Source organism: Colias croceus, chromosome 16 (assembly GCF_905220415.1).
Source record: "Colias croceus chromosome 16, ilColCroc2.1".
NCBI lineage: Eukaryota > Metazoa > Arthropoda > Insecta > Lepidoptera > Pieridae > Colias > Colias croceus.
Window position 1 is genome coordinate 10,047,120 of NC_059552.1, and position 25,649 is coordinate 10,072,768.

At 32.6% G+C, this 25,649-nt stretch overlaps 1 protein-coding gene across 5 annotated transcripts in view; it reads right to left on the reverse strand.

Moving 5' to 3' along the window:
- The window catches only part of LOC123698457 (myogenesis-regulating glycosidase), a 35,741-nt gene extending 13,490 nt beyond the window's left edge, over positions 1 to 22,251 (reverse strand). The window contains exons 1-3 of one of the 5 annotated variants that reach the window (XM_045645086.1): positions 22,046 to 22,251; positions 16,427 to 16,990; positions 6,544 to 6,635 (exon numbers count right to left, since the gene is read on the reverse strand). In XM_045645086.1, the coding sequence (XP_045501042.1) occupies positions 6,544 to 6,635; positions 16,427 to 16,966 (632 nt within the window). In that variant the 5' untranslated portion in view covers positions 16,967 to 16,990; positions 22,046 to 22,251. Of the gene's footprint in view, positions 1 to 6,543; positions 6,636 to 7,510; positions 7,552 to 12,271; positions 12,448 to 15,115; positions 15,768 to 16,426; positions 16,996 to 22,045 lie in introns of those variants that run through there. The other 4 variants (XM_045645087.1, XM_045645088.1, XM_045645089.1 and 1 more) reach the window with 4 other exon arrangements.
- Between the last annotated feature and the right edge of the window lie 3,398 nt (positions 22,252 to 25,649).

The following is a 25,649-nucleotide window of genomic DNA, read 5'->3' on the forward strand; positions in this document are numbered from 1 at the left end:
TCAATATTCAGAGTTTGAGTTTGAGTAGTATCTACTGTAGTTCAACTGATCATTTTGTCTACATTAAATTGGTAAAAGCGTTTTGCAACGGGTCAATGGTCGGATGCACTTCCTTATTAAGTTGTATCAAGCCCATCCCTACTGAACTGACCTTACGCGTTATTTTACTTTTGTGCGCTTGAGTTGAGGGCTTTATGGACTTTTTTTTTTTTTTTTTTTTTTTTTTTAATCTTTATTTTATTAAGGAGGGTTTGATCAGACATGATCATGCCACCCTCATTGGCATTACAAAAATCAACTACCTACGCTTAATACCTAAATTAACAATTGTATAAATAAATCTAGCTTCCTTAGAATAAGGAAGCGCCAAAAAAACATTAATATTGCCCAACAACCTAAGGTTGACCTCAGCAGAAGATCTTTCAGCCTCGTTCCGGACACACTCCACCATAATATGGTAAACATCCTCCACTATGTTACACACACTGCAATTGGGGGATGACGATTTACCCATCAGGTGTGCAAACATATTTAGAGGGATATGTCCAGATCGAAGCCTGAGAGCAATTACAATTTCAGATCTACTTAAACTGGAACTGGTAAACCAAGGATATTGCAGAATGTGCCTCTGAATGGTTTTATACCAAATCGCTTTCGATAAAGATCTCTCGTCGAAATGCTCCTTCCACATCTGACTACAACAATCTCTCAAATAATAAATATAATCGGTATGTAAAGGTAGGCACGTGAATGGTATACCTTCCGTAACTGCGGTCCTGGCAAGGGAATCTACTCTTTCATTACCAGGAATACCCACGTGAGAAGGGATCCATTGTATTTTAATTGATTTATTACTATTGCAGGAAATATTCCATAGCATTTTCAAAATGCTGTAGGCAATCGGTGTGCCTCGAAAATTCGAGGTACATCGAGCCAGGTGATATATAGCACTTTTAGAGTCTGTTAATATAACAAATTTACCATCTCCCAAAGAATTAATATATGAAATAGCTTCTGCAATAGCAATCAGTTCAACGTGCATGATAGAAATTGAAAAATTAATGTGCAACTGAACGGAGCAGTTCAACTGAGGATCATAAATAGCTAGGCCACAAGAGTTGCCCAGTTTCGAGCCATCTGTGTAAATATAATAAAAAACTGAGTAATTGGAATTTAAATGCTCTATCGCGAGTTGTTTTAACATTTGAGGCTGGTGGCTCATTTTTGGTTTATTGATGCCCCTGATTTCCAGTTCCAACACATCCCAAAGATCCACATTGCTGACCCAAGTTTGTAAAGAAAACATATCCAACTGACAGCAAGAATAAATAGGTTTTTCTTTTAACAAGTCATGAACTAAGACTAACAAAGGAGTATTTCGGCGGGCCCAATAACTGTTCTTGCAAAGACTACTCAACTCATTTAGGACATCCACTATATTATTATCATAAAAAGCTTTGCTTTTAAGCCAATACTTACCGGCTAAATAATATCTACGCACCTTTAGAGGAGGAAGAGATAGCTCATTCTCCATAACATGTATAGCCGTCGATTTAACAAAACCACCTATAACTCGCATGCATTGATTTTGTATCTTATCCAGAATATTTAAATTAGTTTTACAGCTATTACCATATAAAACACACGCGTAGTCTAATTTACTTCGTATCATAGCAATATAAATGTGTCTTAACATAATTGGATGAATGCCCCAATCCGACCCAGCGATCACTTTGAAAAAATTTAACAACTTGTAGCATTTTTCTTTGACATATTTTATATGAGTAAACCAGCGCAAAGAACGGTCAAGCCACACTCCTAAATATTTTACACTATCAACCGACTGTATTGGGATACCTTCAATGAAAAGATTAATAGACTCTCTACGCCAACCCCTTTTGAATATGCAAAGTTTTGTTTTTTGGATCGAAATGTCCAAACCAATAATACACAACAGTTCAACTAATTTATCCAATGCTCTCTGCAAGTGAAATCTTCCATACTCCGCGCTACGGCAATTAATAAAAAGAACAAAATCGTCTGCGTACTGAGAAATAGACACGTTATTTATATTTTTACAAATATCTATGGTAACAATATTAAAAAGGAGTGGTGAAAGAGGGTCTCCTTGGGCTAGACCGCAAGAGGTAGATCTTCGAACAGAAAAGCAATTAGATCTAATTTCCAAGCCTTCAAAAAATTCCAGATATATCGACATATTTTGGGGCTAACACCTAACTTTTGCATAATTCCAATCAAACTTAATACATCAACATTATTATATGCGTTATTTATATCTACAAATGTAGCGAGGCAAATATCATTTCGAGAAAAGCCCGTTTGTATTCGTGAAACTAAGTTACTTAAATTATCAAGAGTAGAACGGCATCTGCGAAATCCAACAGTATTAGACGAGAAAAAATTGTTTCTTTCGATATACCACTCTAATCGTTTAAGAAGAATGTTATGAAAAACTTTGCAGAGGCAAGAAATAAGCGATATAGGACGAAGGGAATTAGCACTTTGATCATTTCGACCGGGTTTTGGAATAGGCACAATCGATATATCTCGCCATTGTAGTGGTACAAAGCCAAAGGAATAAAAAACATTAAATAACTTTAGTAACGTTGTCCATTTTCAGGTAAGTGAGCCAGCATGGAGTATGAAATATTATCACTTCCTGGTGTCGAGTCCTTATGACGCATACAAGACTTTAATTCCTGGATGGAAATTTGGTTGTCTAAAATAGTCATGCCAACGTCAAACATAGGATCTTTAGGGACAGCCGAGTCGGGTGTCAAATTCTGTAAGAGATTATAAGCACTCTCTTTATCGATACAAGGCCGCGATGTGTTGATGCCTTTCAACCAACTTATCTTATGCCACATTTCACCTAACTTAGACTGGCCATCAATAGAAGAGTAAAATTCGTGGCGTGACCGATTTTGCGCTTCCCGTATCAAGCGTTGAGATTTGCGGACTTGAGATTGTAACTTTGCAAAATTATGTGGAGTTGGGTTGCGGCGAAAAGTGGAAAGAGCTAACCGTCGCTCCGCTACACACTTTGATAAGGTTACATTCCAGTATGGTTTGGGTTTGAAACTACTTGCTGGATTGTGACTTAGCTTAACAAATGGAATATACAAATCGGCAGCTAAATTAATAGTATTAATAAACTTGTTATACAACGATTGAGGATCTTCATTAGAAAATACCCAGTAAACAAATTCTTTATCTAAAAACGATGTATAAGACGACCAGTCCGCGTTTTTAAAATTACGGCGCAAAGTATAGTGCCCTCGTGTGTTATCCCATTGCGAAGTTATTTTAATGATAAGATGATCGCTACCTAAATTTTCACTTAAGATGGACCATTTCAATTTTAAAGCTACATCGGCAGAAGCCAGGGATATATCCGGCGAGGACTGTTGCAAATTATTATTAACAAGTTTTAAACGCGTGGGAGTGTTACAATTATTCAATGTAATTAGATTATTATCCAAAATAGCGTCCTGAATATTAATGCCACGGGTGTCTATTTTATTTGACCAGTTTGTATTATGTGCATTAAAATCGCCTAATAACACACATTTCTTATCAAATGTACTAAATAGTAGATCCCAATCTGATTTACTTGTATTTATCGAAGGGGGACAATATAAGGACGCAACATATTTTATACCCTCACAATTAAATATCTCAATAGCTACAATTTCAATACCCGGCCTTATATTAGTTAAAAAACATTTTAAAGATGCTATAACTGACCGGTGAACGATTAAAGCAACGCCACCATACCCGTCACACCTATCTTTACGGAAAATATTGTAACCACTTACTCTTAAATCACTCTCAGGCTCTAACCATGTCTCACTAACGGCAGCAATGTGAATCTTTTCTTGGTTAAGCAACTGTTCTAATGCATTAACTTTTGGGCGAATACTCTGAGCATTCCATTGTATCATATTTAGCTTTATTTTGTTTTTAGTTACAGACATTTGTAATATTCAATAAATCAATAACATACTGTAGGATTGGCCAATCAGAAATATTTTCCACAATTACAAGCATTACCCATTCAATACAACTTCTAATCACACTTTGCACTTTAGTTTTAAATGTGGCTCCTTTCAGGAAGATTATGTCCTTTAACCTGCTTAAAAGCTCACTAAACTTAACGTCTTTCTTCTCCATATTCTCTGTTGAATTCTTTACTTCTGTTTCTTCTACTTTTGAGGACGTTTCGACATCCATAAATTCTTTAAAAATATTTGTCTTTTTTGGGGTATGAGAAAAACTTCTACTCCTTCTGCTCTTCGATAGAAATGAGTCCTTGACGACATCCGCGTACGTTGACCTCCGACTTGGCGTTACCTGAATAGATTCAACAGGCAGAACATCAAATGTATTACCGTCGACGTATTCATTTATGGGGAAATAATCTTCATTATCAGCAAAGTGTGAAACCTTATTTTTAGTAGATTCCAACGGAACGTAGAGAGAAAGTGCTCTTCTATAGGTACAATTATACTCCGCCATCAACTCTCTAAGCTTTCTTTCCTTTTGGTAAGACGGACAAGAGCGAAACAAAGACATATGTTTTCCTCCGCAATTAGCACACTTGAATGTTGATGTATCACAGTTAGGATGGTTATCAGAACATTTAGGACATACTACTTTTGAGGAAATGCATTTGCTTTTAGTATGTCCCAGTTTCCAGCAGCGCGTACACTGTGATACGGGAAATATGTAAGGTTCTACTTTGATTCGCAATCCATCTACCGATATATAGGGTGGGCGATAAGAACCTTTAAAACAAATGCGAATGGATTCGCACGACTTCCATCCTGAACTCTCGCTGCTACTTCGACGGGAAAGTCTGTGGACGGAAAATATCTCGCCCGGTTCTGGACACGAAATATTTTTAATAATCTCTTCTTCTTTTAAATCCAAATCTACATCTTTTATAACGCCATACGAAAAATTAACTTCCAAAGCCCTTTGAATCCTCCACCCCATTTCTTGGAACTTTTTAGACTTTTCAAGTTTTTCCACCATCTTCTCGTTACACACGTCAACCCTAATTTTATAGGGGTTTATATATTTAACCCTCTCAACATCCAAAATATCTTCACCGCTAAATAATTTTGCTAAAGTAAACTGCTTCGGTAAAATTTCTTTCGAAGAAATATAAACTTGAAGTTTATCCTCCACAATCTTAGTTTTGCATCTTTTTTCTTTTCTTTGAATTAAATTCCAATCGTCCTCATCCCTCCCTCTTTTACTTGGTTTATGCTCAACAATAGTTTTCTTCGGCGTCTCAGAACAAACTTGTATGTCTTCTGAGGTATCGTCAAGTTCCTCGTGACAATTTGAGTGGTTTAAATTAGTAATATTAACGTTTTCGCGCTCAGAATGGATTAGATCATCAGTATCCATTATTTAATTCAAAAGCCGACGCGCGGCTGCCGCAGGTAGAAACCTAACGGTAACCGCGGTGAGCCGATACCGCACGCGATGACTCAGTACGCAACTTATTACGAAGTACGCGTTCACCTCGATCGAGTGACGAACCGAGACTGGACTTTTTTTTTTTTTTTTTTTTTTTTTGTTTACTTTTATATGAAACTAGCTTCCGCCCACGACTTTGTACGTGCATCCCCGTTTTTCCCCGTTCCCGCAAGAATTTCGGGAAATCCTTTCTTAGGGGACGCCTACGTTATGACATCTACCTGCATGCCAAATTTCAGCCCGATACGTCCAGTGGTTTGGGCTGTGCGTTGATAGATCACTATATCAGTCACCTTTGAGTTTTATATATATAGATGTTCTGGATACTGGCCTACGTCATAGGGAAAATGTTAGGATATGAAAAAAATATAAAGCCGATTTCAATTACCTATCTTATAAATAGGTATTGGTAATATATTTTTAATTTTAATAGAGGTAATTGCAGAAATTTGATATATTTTCTTAAGAGGGAAATTGATGAAATTGATGTGAATGCAGATGCATTTTATAATTAATATGGATCAGATGACCTAACAAGACGTCGTTTTAATTTTACGAAAATTATATCTATCTATTCTATCTATTTTCCATGAAAATATAAGCCTCAAAGATATACACAAAATATCGGCCTATTTATTATTTAACAGATTGTATTGTAGTTTGCTATTTAATTTGATATTTAAAAAAATCATTTAGTATCACCATAGATAAACTGTATCACTATGATGATACTAAATGTGTATGTTTTTACACGTATTAAAATGTATTCATTTATTATCACTATGTTTTATACGATAGGTATTCTTTTCAAAATCTTAATATGTATATATATATTATATAAATCTCGTGTCACAATGTTGTCAATGGACTCCTAAACCACTTAACCGATTATAATAAAATTCGCACACCATGTGCAGTTCGATCCAACTTGAAAGATAGGATAGTTTAAATCTCAAATCGTTTTAGAGAAAGCGGGCGAAGCCGCGGGCGGAAGGTAAGCTAGTTTATTATAAATTTAGTTAGTATACTTACTTGGACCTATCATCTTCAGAGAGCGCGTTATCATCAGCTGTATTGTCTCCATCACTGAAGCCGGATGCTGTGCTCTGGTGGTGCTCTGGAATCTGCAATATATTAACAATGTCATTAAGTGTATGTTTGTTTGTCTCTTGATAAGTAACTTACAAAAAAATATTGTAGTTCGTTTGAAATGACAATAAAAGGGGCTTCAAAGTGTAAATATGTATCTTACACTGCTCACATTAGTGTTTATTTCTTAAAAACAACAAAAAACCGTACATAATTCTTATATAATGTAAACTATATTTATCTAGAAGACAGTAATGAGGCTTCAGAGAGTTAATAAATATTTTACACAGTACATATTGTTATATTTTGTGTTTGACTTAGGTAGATGAAAAAAAATTTTTGTTCGTATAATAAGGTTTGATATTTTTTATCAACCATAATCGATGTAATATAATGTGTGCATGTTACATAACATACATTCTGTAATAGGGTAAAATATAATTGAAAATAGAAATACTCTAGGAAATATAATCTAGGTACTTATTTTCTGCGAATTGTGGTTATCATTTTTACGTTTAGAATATTAACAATAGCTAATAAGTTATAGGAAGGTGTGTTCTGTAAGATGATTGTTTTTAACGTAAGCTTACAGAGATCTTAATTAAATATTTCGTCATCGAAACGGGATGTTAGGTGTTAAAGGCGTAAGTTTGTACAAATCCTACAAATAAAAACAAAACATATCAATTATTACTTATTAGGTATTAATCTAAAAATAAAACAGTTTACAAAATCTCGAATTTAATTACAACCGACTTTGTGAAAAATAAATTCGACAAATTTATTTTCTCTTATTTCTCACGCAACAATGCAACATTTTGCATATTCTATAATTCAATCAACTAATCATTTAAAAAAAATACCCTAACCACATTGACGTAACACTTATTTTTGCACCAACCAAAAATACCTTAGTCAGCGGTATGCTCTCCCAGTTCCTGTGATACCTGACCGAAGGCATCTTGATAACTGCAATTGCATCTAGGTGCAAATTAACCCATTAATTAATTATGAAACAGCTATTAATGTCTGTCGTGTGTCTAGTGTAATTTATTTTTCAACCGATTGCAAAAAAAGAGGTCACGTCGACTGTATTTTTTGGGTTTCTGCTGAACTTTCGACTGGGTGAATTGGTTTTGATCATTCATATAGATGATGAATGAATAAAGAATAGCGATAAAGCTGAACAAATTTAAAAAGTTTTATAAAATAAAAACCCTTAAAAGTAGGAAAAGAATGGTAATTATATTTACCCTGTAGGTACTGTAAAGACTGTTCGGAATGTAGAGACTGTTCGGAATGTCGCTTCTACAGGGAAGAATCAATATTGAAACTTGATAATTAAATGATATTAGACATTAACAATTTAATTGAAGGTTTATTTCCGTCTTCTAATCTTAAACTATATGAATATAACGAATTTTGTAGATATATATTCATGTAGGTAAAAACTACAAAATGGAGCTCATATTGTGATAAAAAATATTTTTTGTAAAAAAACATAACACGAATCTATACATATAATAAATCTGTAGAAGGGTCAATTCTGTACATTGAAAATATTGAAAAAATAAATAGCAGGGGGTGTTACTGGATCGATACCAAACCCAAATATGTGATTAAAAAAATTTTTGTCTGTCTGTCTGTCTGTCTGTATGTTCAGGCATCACGTGAAAACTAACGGTTCGATTTCGATGAAACTTGGTATAATTATACCTTATCATCCTGGGCATAAAATAGGATACTTTTTATCCCGAAAAAATATGCAGAAAAAAAATCTTAATTTTTCTTAATTTTTCCGCGCGGACGGAGTCGCGGGCGGATACTAGTGATAAAATATAATAATATGTAAAGCCCGGGTCCCGGGATACACGAGGCTAGATTTTCAAGCTAGAATTGCATGTTAGTTTTCTTTGAAACTTTCTTGACTAGCTGCTGGCTTGTAATATGATAGTTCTGTTTACATGATGTTTTATTATTTTAAGCTAGTATTAGTGCTGATTTACACAGGGTCAGTAACTGACTACAAATTCAAGGCAAATCAGTGCTGACCCGAAAAAAAACCCTGTATAAACAGATTTGAAGTCAATGTAAACAGTTAAAGTTGTCTACTAACCCTGTGTAAATCAGCACTTAGTGCTGTCACTGAAGCCAGAAGCACTAGCTTGCTATCAAAGCTTAAAAAACTAGCTACTCGTGTATCCCGGGCATAAGTTGTTAAATTTTAATTGTTAATTTAAAACATTAGTAGATCATTCGTTTTTTTGAAAGGCCATACTAATGCCATCTAGTGACCTATACAGGAACCAACAATTTTTCAATGCTCTTCACTAAAGTCCGCTAGATAGCGCTAGTGAAATCGATGAAAGAAATAAGCCATATTATACAGTTTTAGACCATAAATAGATATATTCGTTGTGTTAATTAATAAATTAATTATTTTAAAAATCCATACCATTCATTTTACAATACAATAGACTATAGAGCCTTTGTTATTTTTTGTACGTACCACAGTTTTGTACACATTTTAAGTCGCAACAAAGAAAATAATTTATTTTTTTCATGTGCGTGACTGATCAAAATTAATTATTTATTATCAAAATTAAACTCCTATCAAAAAATTGGTAATATACCTATAACATAATATTGAGGCAGTTCTAATATTTTAATATTGAAAGTAACTACATAAGATTAAAATTTAGAGTCGGAACTCGGAATACAATAGCAATCCTCATGAATTCCACATTTATATAATTACAAATCTTACATAATCATAAAACACAATACCCAAGTAATTTACTGATAAAATCTTAAGTTTTAGCGGAAGCTAAATATTAACTATTTTAATGTTAAAATAATAAGGTAAACGCAGGTATTAACGACCCCTCTAAGGCAATTTCAAAATCAACCATATTTTTTAAGTATACTGGTTCTTCTAAAGATTTATAATTTCATTTTATATGCTAGTGTTATGTATAAAAAATGTATTTATTGAAGCAAATACATTCTAATAAAGGATTATCTTGTAAAAAATAATTCTCAATGTGACTTAGTCGATTGTTGCTATTACCGACCCATAAAAACGGCTGTGAAGCTATTAACGATTTTTATGCAGCTATTCCCGATCGTATGTGAGAGGAAGCCTTTTTCCAACAATGGAATGTATAGAAGCTAGTGATGATGATGATTACCGATCTTAATAAAATGAAATAAAAATGCAAATATATTCGTATTTTTTTGTTGTCAACATAATACTATTAATGTACATATATTCAATTAAGGATTTCAAACTCTAGGATATTTCGTTATGCTATTTGATTGATTGCTTCGGCGAGTTTGTTTTACTGAATACTTTTCGCCGCTTTCGTGGCTCCATATTTCTGGAAAAAATATACCTAATTATATGTTTTATGTTAATTTAACCTAAAAAAATATAATTTTTAATAATAATTATAATAATTAAGGTCCTATGGCCCCTATGTGGGGCAGAGGGCGTCCACAGTGCGCCGCCATCGCGTTCGGTCTTGGGCTACGCTCTTCAGCTCCGGCCACGTCAAACCAATCGCCCTAGCCTCCGCTGCCACGGAACGACGCCAGGATTGTCTTGGACGGCCACGCTTTCTTTTTCCTTGCGGGGTCCACTCCAGGGCTTGCCTGGGTATATGTAAGGTGTCCCTTCTAAGAGTGTGGCCAATCCATGTCCATTTACGGCGTAAGATTTGGAGGAAAATCGGTGTCTCGTGGCAGCGTTCCAATAGTTGGTCATTGGAGATCTTTTCAGGCCAGTAAATTCTTAGAATTTGTCGGAGGCAGCGGTTGACAAAGACCTAATTTTTAATAGGCACCTATTATGTCATAAAAGTGATAAAAATATATTTTCACGCTCAATTACGAGCAGAATGTTTAAGGATCAATATTATCTGTATATACAAACATCTTTATTCTACATTCTGCAAATAAAGCAATTTGAATTTGTAGATGAGAAACTAAACAATCTATATTCGATCGGTAATAGCTTCCTATAGTTGCTATTGCCGACCCACATGGGTCGGTATTAAAGTATGTAAGTATAAACCTAAATTGTATTACCGACCCTTAAAAAAATGGTTATTTTAATTCATTTGACCATCAGACTATAAAATAGATTATAATTGATTAATGTCATACAAAATATGAACAAATGCATATTGTTTAAACAAAAAAAAAACAATGATTTACTACTGTAACTATTCGATAGGGATCCTCGAAAATATCATAACTTTGTATAAATTGACAACGCTAAAAGACACAACACTAGACAAAAAAGTTTAGTCGCTAATAGATTTTTATGAAGACTCATAGCTTAGATTTAAACTGGTCCATAAAACCACTTGTGTTAGTGTGATATAATAACATAAAAGAAAATAAAACAAAAAGTTACGTTGCTGCCATTGCCGACTTACGGGTCGTTGATACCTGCCACGACTTAAACTGGTGAAGCTAACACCGTCCCATTTTAATTTTAAGTTTTATCGTTTCAAATTACTTTTTATTAATAAAATATTGTAAGAAATGAAAAGTTGACACTTAAATGCATTGAAATTTAGTAATATAAATTAAAGTATAGATGTCATTTGTTTGTAAATGTCTTAAAAAGATACTCACAGTACTTACCCGAAGGAACAACGGAACAGTACGACACGTCCTGCTTCCACGCTACCCCGCAGCAACTTACGCATTTTAACTCTTTTTTGCTCAGTTACTCACTCTAACGTTAAAGTATACGATGCTCAAGTAATACATTCGTATATAACTTTGCCTACCTATAGCTAGAATAGTTCTGGAAACGTTTAAATTTCGAATTACTTTTATAGGTCGGTAATACCATCAGATTTTCGATGGGTCGTTGATAGCTGCGTTTACCCTATCACAAAATCCTATCCTATCCACCTATATTATGCATGTATGTTTGTGACTTAATCACGCATAAACAGCTGATCGCAGGGATGAAATTCGTTTAGAAGATAGATCATAATCTGGATTAGTACATAGATTCATAATTCAACTAATATCGTGCATGTATGTTTGCGACTTAATCACGCATAAACAGTTGATCGCAGAGATGAAATTTGTACAGAGGATAGATCATAATCTGGATTAGAAGTTACATAGGCTTGATATCCGAGAGGTTACCTCGCGAATAAAGCCACGAGGCTTATTATTTTAACAAATAAAATTTAAGGGAAATCACGAGGAGCCAAATGGTATCATTATACCATTTTTGTTATATTTGCCAGTGCAAACGATATAACAAAATATAATAGGTAGAAATAACCTACATTTGAAGAAGTACAGACATCGAATAACTATTTAACAACAACTATATTATATACTTAACTATTCTTAGAATCCTCATTTTCTTTTATTATATTTTAGGTACTATTAGTTCCTAGATAGAGCCCCCATTTAATCGTAAAATCTATAATATAAAAATGAATCGCAATATGTGTTGGTAAGCGCATAACTCGAGAACGGCTGAACCGATTTCGATAATTCTTTTTTTATTATATTCGTTGCAGTACGAGGATGGTTCTTATGGAGAGAAAACGTAAACATGTACCACGGGCGAAGCCGGGGCTGACCGCTAGTATATATATAATATTTTATACCAAAAACTTAACAATCAACTAACCTTAGAATCCAGATAATTATTGATGCTGCCTGAACTATCGGAACTTCGTACACTATCACTATTGCTAATATTGCCACTGCTTTTGCTAACATCGGAATCTGATTCGATCCACAACGGGGATCTATACTTGAACGTGTGCGCAAACGCATTAGATCGCGACGTTTTTGAGTTTTCTAAATTCATTTTAAATCCTAATTTATCACCTTAAATTTGGAAATTTGGTAGAACAACAATACGTATCTTTAACTTCAATATGTAGTTTAAAAATAACGTTTAGTTGGATATTATTGATATAATACAGAATATGTAAATGTACGTTTGTGTTATATAAAGAGATTTAAATATGAACGCATGGATAAGATCACGGGCAGGAGTAATTGTGTAGAAGTCTGGGGAGCAGAACCGTGGCCTTGTTGTTATCAAGGGATTTTGTTTTATAGTGTCGTATTATAGTGTTAGCTTATCTATTGAAAGGATAGGATTATCCTGTTAAAATCGCAACAGTATTAAAGCGAATTGTAAACTGTTGATGTTCTCGTTTTTACATATGTATGTTTTGCAAAGTGGTAAATTAAATTGGTTATCGACAAGAACTAGATTTATGTATCTGGCCACTAAAATACCTTATTATATGTTACGTTTAAAAAATATTGTTTTATCCTTTCCTTCTTTACATTCATCATGATGACACTAGACAATAGATTAAAATAAATAAATAATGTGGGAAGCATTTCCAACCTAACATTTATCGTGCAGGAAAATTTTGTGTATCAGGTCCTACTCCATCCTACATACTACTAAAATATCTAGAAAATATAAAAATAAAACTATTACTCCCATAAAATAATAAATATATAAGACAAATCAACCGCAGATTGAGCGCCCCGTCACCGGACGTCTAGCAATTTGGTTAATACTCTCTGGTTCACTGTCAGCTCACCTTGCTGCAGAGTTACTTGTAAATGTACTCCAAGTTTAGAGGTTTTGGTATATCTACAGAGATATAATTATTTCAGCTATACAATTTCGGTACTGATTAAGTCAGTTACTTTAAGGCCCCACATTGGCCCATGCAGACCCATTGCAGGCCATTGCCATTGGGTACACGGGGTAATTGTTTATTATGATGGCGGGCTATTGAGTATTTGAATAAAAAAAAATATTGATTTTTTATATGTATTTTAAAACCTTATTATTAATAATATTGATATTTAATGCAAAAAACTCCAAAAATTTTTTTTTCTTTTAATTATAAGCAATTAAAAATTGATGAAATTTAAATTAAAATCACGTGACTATAAACGCGCCATGAGGTCACCATAGATGTGACGTCAAAATGTTTTAGTTGTATACGTTTTTGTATCAACTGCAATGTGTGAAAACTAACATTATGACGTCACACGCGTCCGGGTGACGCTTCGGGAGTTGTCGGTGTGTTTTCGGTACTGGATTCAAAGACTAATTTTTATTTTGAAATAACTTTTGAATTATTGCAAAAAATAATTTTAAAAAAATTGTTTTGTTATAAAACTATACTACTAAACTATAAAACTAATATAATATAATCTTTCCATTTAGCACAAAAAAATTTTTTATTCAAATACTCAATTGTCTTTCGTGGCGCGCAATCGGGGAGTTGTCGGTTTGAGTTTGCGCAGCGGTCTATCAAAAATTAGTCTTCGTTGATTGAACAACTAATATCAAATTAAAACATCAAGTGCTAAAGATTTAACTTCAGATATATTCGTAACTAGCTGTGCCCCCGGTTTTACCCGCATTGCTCCGCTCCTGTCGGTTTTAGCATTATGATATATAGCCTTTCTCGATAAATGGGCTATCTAACACCGAAAGAATTTTTCAAATCGGACTAGTTGCTGAGATCCCGCGTTCAAACAAGCAAACAAACTTAGATTTGGTTAGTTTGCTTTACTGAATATTGATTGAGATTATGGTGAGGGGCGCAGAATTTCGAAGAAAAACTTACTCTTTTAAAAGCAACACTTCCTTTTTGTTATCAATAAGTCTAGGATAAACTAATGAATTTTCTTTCGCTGCATAATCTCAAAATACACGCAAAAATTAAGAATTCTGGTACAAATGCAAAATTTGTGATTACAATTTATCCTTATCTTAGTTGATCATAGGATTAAGGTCAATGAACAAAGTTATTTGCTCTTGATAATACGTCTATTAAACAAGAATTAAGTTAAGTATACCTATAAGATACCTTCCGCTTTGAGATATTAGATTCTGTGTTTTAAAATATACCATAATATTATTCGGAGACTATTCGCGCCATAAGAAGGTTCTATTTCATCGAAAATATATCATACATTGCTGCTTAAAAATACCACAGGACAAAAATTAAACATCATCATTTAATTTATAAATTAACTAGCTTTCCGCCCGCGGCTTCGCTCGCTTTGTCTAAAACCTAATAAATTATATACTAAAACCTTCCTCTTGAATAACTCTATCTATTAAAAAAAACCGCATCAAAATCCGTTGCGTAGTTTTAAAGATTTAAGCATACAAAGGGACATGGGGACAGAGAAAGCGACTTAGTTTTATACTATGTAGTGATAATTACTAAACTAGAAATCTATACTAGAAATTATTTCTTGTTCTCTACATACTTTTTTTACATGTGATAAAATCTGTAAATTGCGGATTTATTTCCGGGTATTACACGTATAATATACTAATTTCAAAATAATTTGCATGATTTATAAATAGTAGTGATCCAATCTGCAATAAGTTAAATACCATTTCGAAAACTACCAACTTTTAAATTCTGAAAAATAGCCGCAATGTAGAGGTGGATACGTATTTGTAATAACTTACATTATTTCCTGTATCGTTTCGAACTGTTATTATTTCCCCATAATCCTTCAGATGCACGGGAGCAGATACAGAATTCCTTCTCATAGAATTTCTATACACCACGGGACTGTTGTTTTCTGAATTCGTATCTTCAATATGACTCGATTCATCTTGATTCTCTAACTTCACCTCTGGTGTTGATGAACGAAAGTCAATTTTACTAGGTGTGTCAGTATTAAGTGCTGGACTACCAACTCGAAATTGAACTTTCGGTGACGTAGGTTCATCATCAATAAACTGTATATCATTGGGAGTTCTATTCGCCTCGTGTATCAGCCGCCTAGTTTCCATCGGCATTTCAACATAGTCATGGGGATACGAGGGTATGTTTAGTCGTAAATCTGGCTTCTTCCTTACCCTCATTTTTGCACCGTCACCTGACTTACATGCAACTATTTAATTTACGATAACTTTATCTCCTATCAAGGACACCTTAAATTTGCTATTGAATCCGTCACTATCTTGATAAATTAGACAAAAAATTCCAATGAACCACACCAAATCACTGATCACCTTACTTCTATATTTGATCACATAATTTTAATGTTTATTATGAGATAAGTGAACAAATGTTAATGTTTCAAATGATAAGAGAACTAAAGTTTTTGCTGTTCTCCAATGATTACTAAGTGATACTGAATTGAATTTCTTTTCGTATTTATCAAATGTTATCAGTGTTGATAAACGTCGTCGTACGGGCCGAAATATAAAGATTTTATTAATGTAGGTAAATTTATCTTTAAGGGCTTAACACTCACTGACTTTATAATTATAGCCTTGTTTAAACAACTATTAAGTGTTTATCTTGATGTATTATTGTTTACGGTACTTCAATAAAGTAATAAGGATCGACGAGAAATTCTGTCATTGTTTAAATATTGACAAAGATAAAGGAAGTAAAAGAGGTCAGTGTCTGCAGTGGTCTTAAATGGCTTTGCGGAGTTCATAAAAACGTCAAGACACACTGTAGTACTATTATCTACTATGTCATTCTGATAAATGAGTGTGAGTAAATATAATCTGCTCTAAATTTTAAGAAAGAATGCAATTATACGAATTATATTTCGTATGCCTCCTATCAATTGAATCGCTGAATAACCCAATTAATCACTGCTCATTTCTAAACGTGATTGAAAAAGAACACAAATTGTTGATAAATATGCAACCATTTTTTATGTTTTTATCTTCGTTCTATTGCACGAACTCGGTACTTCAAACGACAAAAGACAATGAAAACAAGAAATAAGAAAAAGATATCTTAAGAGTACTTACATTTCCTTGCGTGTTGCTCAAATACTCCTGTCTCAGTAGTTCCATATTCGCCAATGAAGGCATCGATATGGAATTCCTTCGCAAATTGGGTCTTCTATGATCTACATCACTTTCAGATGTTATCAGATCTTCAGATTCTCTCGCACCAAATGCTTTGGAAGTACTAGGTGATTCAGAAAGGTCAGTTGATAGAGTACTAGGGCTCGTAGGACTTGTAGGGCTCGTTACTTTAGAGGATCTAGATGAATCTGGATCTAAAGTTATATAAAGCGTTCCTTCAGGCGTATCCACTACTATTGTATCGCTGTTTGGTGAACGGACTGCTCCAAGATCTGACGCATGTATTTTACCATCTCTATCTGGATTGCCTTTTTCGACATCTCTAACTCGTTTTGGTCGTAAAGGCTCATCTGCTTTAACACTTTCTAATTCTACAGCTTCATCAGCATATGGTATTTTAGTAGTCGATCGTAATTCAGGTGAATTTAACCCTTTTGCCACTGCTTCATAAGGTTCTATATCGTTTTCGCGGTTCGCCATGATGGTCGATTATTTCATGGTAACCTGAAAAAAAAAACTATTTTAGCAATTGTTGATGATCATAATTATAGTTCATGATTGAAATTACATTGTAAGGTAATGTAATAAACGCTTATATAAATACATGCCTTTAAGTTCAATGATTTCTATCAAAACGGGAGTTTTAATTAATTTATCCCCGATAATGACCTCTTTAAATATGTTTTTCTCAGCAAGATAATACCGAAACTGCTTAAAAGCTAACATGACGTAAGGTTAACAATCCAATATTATTTTAAATGTCATCATTTTGTTATTTTAACAAATACCAAATGTGCTGTCTCACTCTATCTAGTATGGTGTAAGCTATTAGTAATGTGTTAGTGACTTCCATTTTAGTCAATTTGTTCTTAGCAAATTCGAATATTTGATCTTTCATATGATTTAACGTTTTATTATAAATCAATATTAGGATACTGTTGAAGTTAAGTGTTTGGACATTGTGTATGTAGGTATATAACTAGCTTTCCGTCCGTGGCTTCGCCCACATAGTCAAAATTTCAACTAGGTTGAGATGATTTACGGCGATAAATGTTAAAAATATGTAATGACGATTCGAAGTGCTTCTAAAAGAAGTCTAATTGAATAAATAAATGTTCGAGTTTGAGTTTGAGTTAAAAGCAATGGCCTATGGTACTCTCCAGCCTCCTTATGGATTAGAGATACATAATCTTAATTATTAACTATATTTAAAAGCGGCTTTGAAATATATAAATATCTAAAAAAAACATTATTTTCATACTTGTAAGACTGTATTGTAGAGATTAAAATAGGTAGATGTATTGAACTTTTTTACGTTTACGAGCTTGTGAACTAAATTGAGTAAAGTTATGCAACTGCTACACAACTAATAAAGACACTGAAATTAATATATATTGTAAATAATTAAAAAATATCACACATGTATGATCATTGAAACACAAAACAAAAACAGTATTGCATTCAGAATCATGAATTAAATGAAAGTCTGGTATTTTTCAAATACACAGTTTCCTAATAATTATAGGTAGGTATCTTACAATGGTTCCTAGGTTTCCACAAAATCAAAACCTCACACAGCCTACAAAATCACCCTTCGAAAAATTAAACTTTAATATTATATGTTTGTACCTTAGTCGTAGTTTAAATTAACACTTTACACTTGAACAAAAAAAATCACAAAAAAACTTCAGTCCGAAAATGTATTTTCACCGTTCGCGACAAACGACATACTGAGTACACACGGACAAGGCCGCGGTATACAGTAGTGTTTGTCTTCAGATTAACGTCTCGATGTAATCTCTACACGGCTAACGTCATTGTAGATTAATTTTATTTAAATAATTTTGTTCCCGAAATATTCAGTTATAGTTTACTGAAAATATTGTTCGTGTCAAAGAAAAACTTTTTCCGTTATTATTGTTTTATTTATTTAATAGGTAATCGTACAGAATTTTATTATTAAGGTTTACAAGAGCTTTCATTGGTACAACTAATATCTAAAAATAAACTATACTAAAACTAGCATTAGTAGTACTGTAGACTTTTGATACATATGTAGTTAGGTAACTACGAGAAAATCTATTATCATTCTAAAAAAAATTATACTCATTTATTATAATATAACAATATTAAGGTACAAATAAAACGTAATCTAAGTCTTACCTTACCTTAATTACTTAATAAATTTTAATATTGTAGAGTAGATATTTAAATAAAAAACATAAAGTAAATAAACGTGGTAATTATTATAATTGTCAACAATCCGTATAAGATGAGATCCATGTGATAAAAACAACAAAAACATCTGCTTCGTGGTTGCAAATTAATCATATTCTCGTTGTCAGACATTTTCACGAAAATCACCATTTATTGCATCAATACAATTAAGTTCGTTAATGCCATTGTTCCTGAACTATTTTATTAATCTAGCAATTAGTGTTCTCATTGACTTCAGCAGGCAATTACAAGCTACACATAAAAATCAGGTCATCACATTTTTCTGACTTTCTACATTCTTAGTCCTTAGATAAATTCATACAATGACAATGAATTCTCTTCTCCTTTTATTAGAATATTAATAACTTTTAACGATAGTCACAGGAAGCCTTCCTTTCGATGTAGGTACTCTAGGCGGCATTTGAAAAGCTTCTTCAAAAAAGCAATATAAAACGATTTCTTCTTAAATCAGACTTATTTAATTTTCAAAACACATCACTTCACATCACATGGATGTTATTTTGCGAGTTCTCGGCGAATAACTGAACTAATAATGGCGGTAATTACTCATTATTATTTTGACCATAACTTCGTATGGTTTTAATTATCACGGACATAACAGGAAGTGTCTGATAGCTAATTGAAGGAAAAAGTTTACCATACTCTTAAATACATACCCGGTATGTATTTAAGAGTATGGTACATACGGCATACCTACGTATAATTCTGAAACTAGTTTTGCTTTTAAATATATATTTATACTGCTAATTATGTAATTCACGAGTGAAAATTCTTCATTACACGTGAATATAATGACTCTACCAGTTATATACCAGATATATTAGGTATAAACTAGCTGTGCCCCGCGGTTTCACCCACATTGCACTGCTCCTGTTGGTCTTGGCGTGATGATCCTCGATAAATGGGCTATCTAACACCAAAAGAATTTTTCAAATCGGACCAATAGTTCCTGAGATTAGCGCGTTCAAACAAACAAACAAACTCTTCAGCTTTATAATAGTAGCATAGATTAACTTTTTTATTTTATGGTTATGGGAGTTATAGAGATACCAATTTTATCCATACTTTACGAGTTTATGTCCTATCACTTAAATTATACCTAGTACCGTGTGATTGAATGAAAAATTTAATTTAAGAATAATTTAATTACAAATGTCACAGACAGTTATTTAAACTAAAAAACAGACTTATTTATTTTCTAGGCAAACATGAAATTCGAGCGAAGTCTAGTGCTAGGCTATTCAACATTAATAAATCACGATACAATTTAGCCATATTGAGATAATCTCCTGCGGTTTGACTCCACGCAACATCTTGTCAATGACTCTTCAAATGACAGCCTATTCCACATTATTTGTTCCTTGTTTGCGTGACGTCATTAATGTGAAATGATTTAGCAAAATGAGGCTCTTTAGCATCATTGTTGAATGAATTTACTTTAAATATCTTCGTGAGTTCATATTCTGTATGGAAATTACAAAGTGAGCAATGTGGAATATTGGTTTGTATACCTAAGTATTGGATTGTAATAAACTCCTTGTGCTACGAAAAAGATCTACTTTTAGCTCTAGGCTCTATCTGTATTTTGGGATGCTATTAGTTATATTTTAATATAATTATTTATCATTTATATTCACAAAACAATGATTAACCATCTAGGTGCAAGTATTATTCAAATAAATTAATTTATTTTTATGTAAAATCATATTAGACTCGGACTACATTTATGAAAACAGCATTTATGAACTCAAGACGATTTTTACCAGTTTTTAAGTGCAATTTTTAAAACATTTTGAAAAAAGTATACTCTTTATGATTTCGACTAAATCAAACATTCATAAACCTTCGATATATAATAAAATAATAAGCTATAATTAAATCATCACGAGTGTATATTTGCATGTTAATTTGCTTGTTAATTGTGCGGTTCATAACGGCCTCTGAGCGCGTTCGTGAGATACGATCAGACATGTCCGTTTGGAAATATGGTTCTTGTTATAATTTAATATATACATATAATATAATATACAAGATCTTTTCGTACTAGCTGTGCCACGTCGCTCGCGGCTGTGAATAATGTTGGAATAATGTTATATTATAGTCTATAGCTTTCCTCGTGTCAACACAAAAAGGTTCAATGCGAACCATAGTAGGTAGTTCCTGAAATTAGCGCGTTCATACATAGAAACTCTTCTGTTTTATACAATATACTTTACAGACTTAAGGAACACAACACTCTACTCTAGTCATATTATTAAATTATGAACTGCCGATAGAAGTGAAATCTTTATTTAAATAGGAAAATTATACCTATTAGCATGTCGATGACACGAACTCATAATATTTTCCCAGATTTTCCCTACCAAAAAGTGCTCAATGCAACTGAATAAATTTTCCCTTCAAAAATTTTAGCATCGAAATGTGACTGCGTTCTACTGCATGTAGGTATTTAGATGAAACATCTGACAAATATGCGTTATATCTAATTCTAATACAAAAAAAATCAATGCACTACTACTACCTAAGCAAATTTATTATTTGTACATCCAAACTGTAGATCTATCCGTACCTACAAAAAATTTCATCAAAATCTGATCTGCCGTTTTTGTGCTAGACTAAGAAACATTCATAGCACTTAATGTGGACTGCAGTTGACATCATAGGGCTTTTATCTCGCCTTATACTTTCACAAATAGTAAACGGAGGCGCATTACAAATATTAAACTTAAAGGTAGTCCGATAAAACAGTTTTTAATACAAGAGATAATGTTTATTAGATAAGGAAGGATCTTTTACTTTTCCAAGTGAAAAATTTGAATAAAAAATATAATTTCATAGGAAAAAGGTAAACCTTGTAGCCATCTATAATTATTAATAAAAAGGAATGAATAATTAGCTGTATAAATAATTAGTAGATTATTTACTTTATAAATAATTAATATAACAACGTTTTAAGATTGAGTTGGTAGAGCAGTAAAAAAATCTAAAAACCATAGAATTGATTATAATATTACTTAGTTAGTTACCTATTTTAAATATTTAATTTAAATATTAGAAAATATTATATTAGGTACCTACTCATACGTGATAGAATTCAGTTTAATTCACAAATAGAAAGCACATCCCAAAGCAAAACGTTAATTATTATTTTAACAATACACAAGTTTACGTAAGTGCACGTCTACAAAATATAATATTTAAATGTAGATACTTAATATATTTTAAACGAATTTATTCACACTAAAAACAGAACAAATAAATAAATATTATGTACTTATACGAATCTAATAAATATTATAGAAAAAGTTGAATTGTACTCACTTTTAATAAAAACTATTTTCACAAAGTCACTCCGTAAAAAATATTAGCGAGAGAGGTAAGCGCGGCAAATGTTCTGAATAGTTGGGGCTGAACTGGCAGAATTCACCTTGAAAAACTATGAAAACTGTATTTCTATAATGACCACAGGATACGTGCATTTGGCTCTCGTTTTGATACTGCATCTTCAACGGCTGGCTGAAATTTTTTGTGTGATGTTCTTTAAATTTTGTGTGTTGTGTTTTAATAAATAACACCCGTTATTTAACCTAACATATTAATATAGACTAGGTACGTTCATTCCGTGAGTCATATTAATCTCGTGTAGATAGCCTTCCAACCCTTGATAAAAACGATTTCAATTTGAAATAATATATCCGACTTAGGTTATGGCAGTGATTCTTATGTGTTGTACCTACTAGTCCTATATTTCATATATTTCATAGAAGTATTTATTAATAGGTATGATAAAATGCATAAAATTATGAGAAATGAGATTTACGAAAAATTGGTTCGAAAATGAAGCTGTGGCAAATACTTTTTTTTAAACATGTTTACCATTTATATGATTCTAAAAAATCTATCATAGTAAATTTTGACCTTATCAAGAATTTCGGTTCTTCTATTTGCGCCGATATTGATTGTCCACTTATAGAAAACTAGGTTTCCGCCAGCGGCTTCGCCCGCGCAGTCAAAGAAAAACACGCATAGTTCCCGTTCCCGTGGGATTTCCGGGATTGCGTCATTTTCCCGGGATAAAAAGTAGTCTATGTCCTTTCTCGGGTATCAAAATATCTCTATACCAAATTTCATGCAAATTGGTTCAGTAGGCGTGATTGAGTAACAGACAGACATAGTTACTTTCGCATTTATAATATTATAGTATGGATAGTCTTGAGTTAGCTACCTACAATTTATTTCTGATCAATTATTATTAAATTGGCTGAAAAGTCGAGATTTAAAACGAATTTTAATCATGTTTATTCAAACTTAAAAGCTATATTACTCATCCTGTTAACAAATCCTTTGCTTCTTTATTTCCGAACGTTATAATTTGAAAATCTCAACGTTTAAATGCACAGTTGAATAGCCCTTGGCTTAATTACTTAACTGGACGTAACATCTCGTTCCCGTAATCAGACGTCTGGAGAGGAAATATTAATATTACGGTAAGTCGAGTAGATATTATGTGATATTTATGTTAAGTAGGTAATGTTTAGCTAATAGATTTGTGCGACGCCCTCGGCCTCGTAGTGTTGTGAGATTATCGAGTTGAATTTCAATGGGGTATCTTCGGCTTGGCTACAAAGTTATGGTTATTGGTTGATTGCAAAACGATTAATTATTATAATATTATCGTAAATGCTTATTGTTATTGAGCAACTAGAAGGTACTCAAACCTTCTTCCTAATACCAAATACCTACATGTAAGTAGTACCTACAGAAGTAAGTAGATACATCTGACGCTTTTACACTAAAGCCTAGAATATGGCTTTTTCTTAATATTTTTTCGGTTTCTTCTCCCTTGTATAACTAGAGAAATAGATATAGGTAAGTATATAATACACCTATTTAATATACAACATATTTTTAACTACATGTTGGCGCTACAGGTATATAATAATTGTAACAGTAAACTGACGTCAATACCAAAAATATAACATTTTTATCTTTAAAAATAACAGTGTAAAATAGACCTTAAATAGCATTGAAATTACAAATGATTTCATAAAGACGAGTCGTGCAGACATGGTTAGTGTCGTTAGCCGCTCATGTGAAATTATTTCACTTATGTACATGGTAATGAATTTCAGCTCAAGGCTTTCAGGTCATCAGGTATTTTAGTTATGCGCCTGTAGGTGCGATAGGATATTAAATTTTAAAAGGACAGGAGAAATTAGAAATGCCGAGTCCTGAATGAAATTAAAATTACTTTTATCTAAATGTTAAAGAAATGGAGATTGCAGCAAGTAGTTAAATCGAGTACCTAGCATTTAGTGTATGTGTTTGCTATATTTGCATTTTTTTACCTTTTTCTTTCGCACTCGTTCATAAAATATATTTTTTCGAAATTTTTCATCCAAGATCGATTGGAGAGTTCTTTATATAGTTCTCATTTACATTATAGAAAACTGGAGATTATAAAATGACTCACGTGAATATCTATCTACCCCCGGGCCTAGTTCAGTCGCGATGAGGGCCCATCAAACGAAAGCGCGCGTGCTGGCAGCAAAAGTGGTCGGGTTGTCAGTTAAAGTTGTACAGACTTTTAAAAATTCATCTAATAGAAATAAATCTTTCTAAATTTAAAGAGCATTATCACCAGAGTATGAAAAACTGTTCAATTGAGGATTATCGCCGGCGGGTCACCCTGTAATTCATTTAGTAAAAACCGTAGTACATTATTATTAGTCTGTGGTAAAAATCAAAACACAGTATATGGTAGTATAATTATTTATTAAGTGAATCTATACTGATAGTTAACTTATCCAGTACCACATACAATATCGTAGGTTACTTTACCAACTAATATTAACTACAAGGAAACTGGAATGTTTTTAATCCCAGCAGTTTACTTGCCTTGAGATAGTATACTTGCCAATAAAAATTATTATTTTTTTGTTTCTCAATTACGTATAATTATATTATTTTCTCCAGAAAAAGCATCTATGACTTTTTAAAGTACATTATCATATGGAATAACATTGTATAGGCTATTTTTTGTCCTCAAAATTTTAAGTGAATTGAGAAAATGGCCGCTACTAAAAGAATAATTTGACATAGCCAGTTTATCAATTTCAGTTCTATCTCATTCACATTGAAAATTTCAACCTATTTCATTAATACCAATCTGGCTTTAAATTTAAAATCATAATTTAGCTGCAGTATATTTTAATTTAGTTTTTCAATAGAGGGCGCTAGTATCTTATCTCAAGTCAAATAACACACATATTCTTGCTTTCCATTTATGGCCATCACACTATTCAAACCTGCATTGAATTAGAACATATTATATTGCTATTTTTATTAGAATTCCTTGTATAAAAACGCTGTAGGATATTAATTAATAACTTAAAATGATCTTATAACATCGAGAGTTCTTTTAAATTTTTCACATTTTAAACCTTTATTACATTTTGTCGTATAGAGAAATAGCAATATACGTCCTAACTCACACCAAGAGAGACTTAGTAATATCTACTTAATTGCTATACAAATAAGTTCGGAACTTGATTGATAACTGTTCGATGCCTACAGTGGATTATATGAAATATGCAATGTTAGGAAATGGAAACTATATGTATAAAATGTATAGAAACGCTTCCACTGCAGAAATATTCACTTTTCGCATACATTTAAATACATTTTTACATTAAAAAAAAAAAAAAAAAAAAAAACTATTTTATTACGCTCTATTTTTTATATCGCAATAACATGTTTCTTGGTCAGTTTTTGTTCAATCATAGAAACGCATTAACCCAACCGATGTTCGATTTAAAGGGTCTTTTATTTTAATCAGTTAATAAATAAAGAATTTATGTCCACGGGGACGAAGTCGCGGCCATCAGCTTGTTATTTATACAAAAATTACACAGTACTCGAAGGA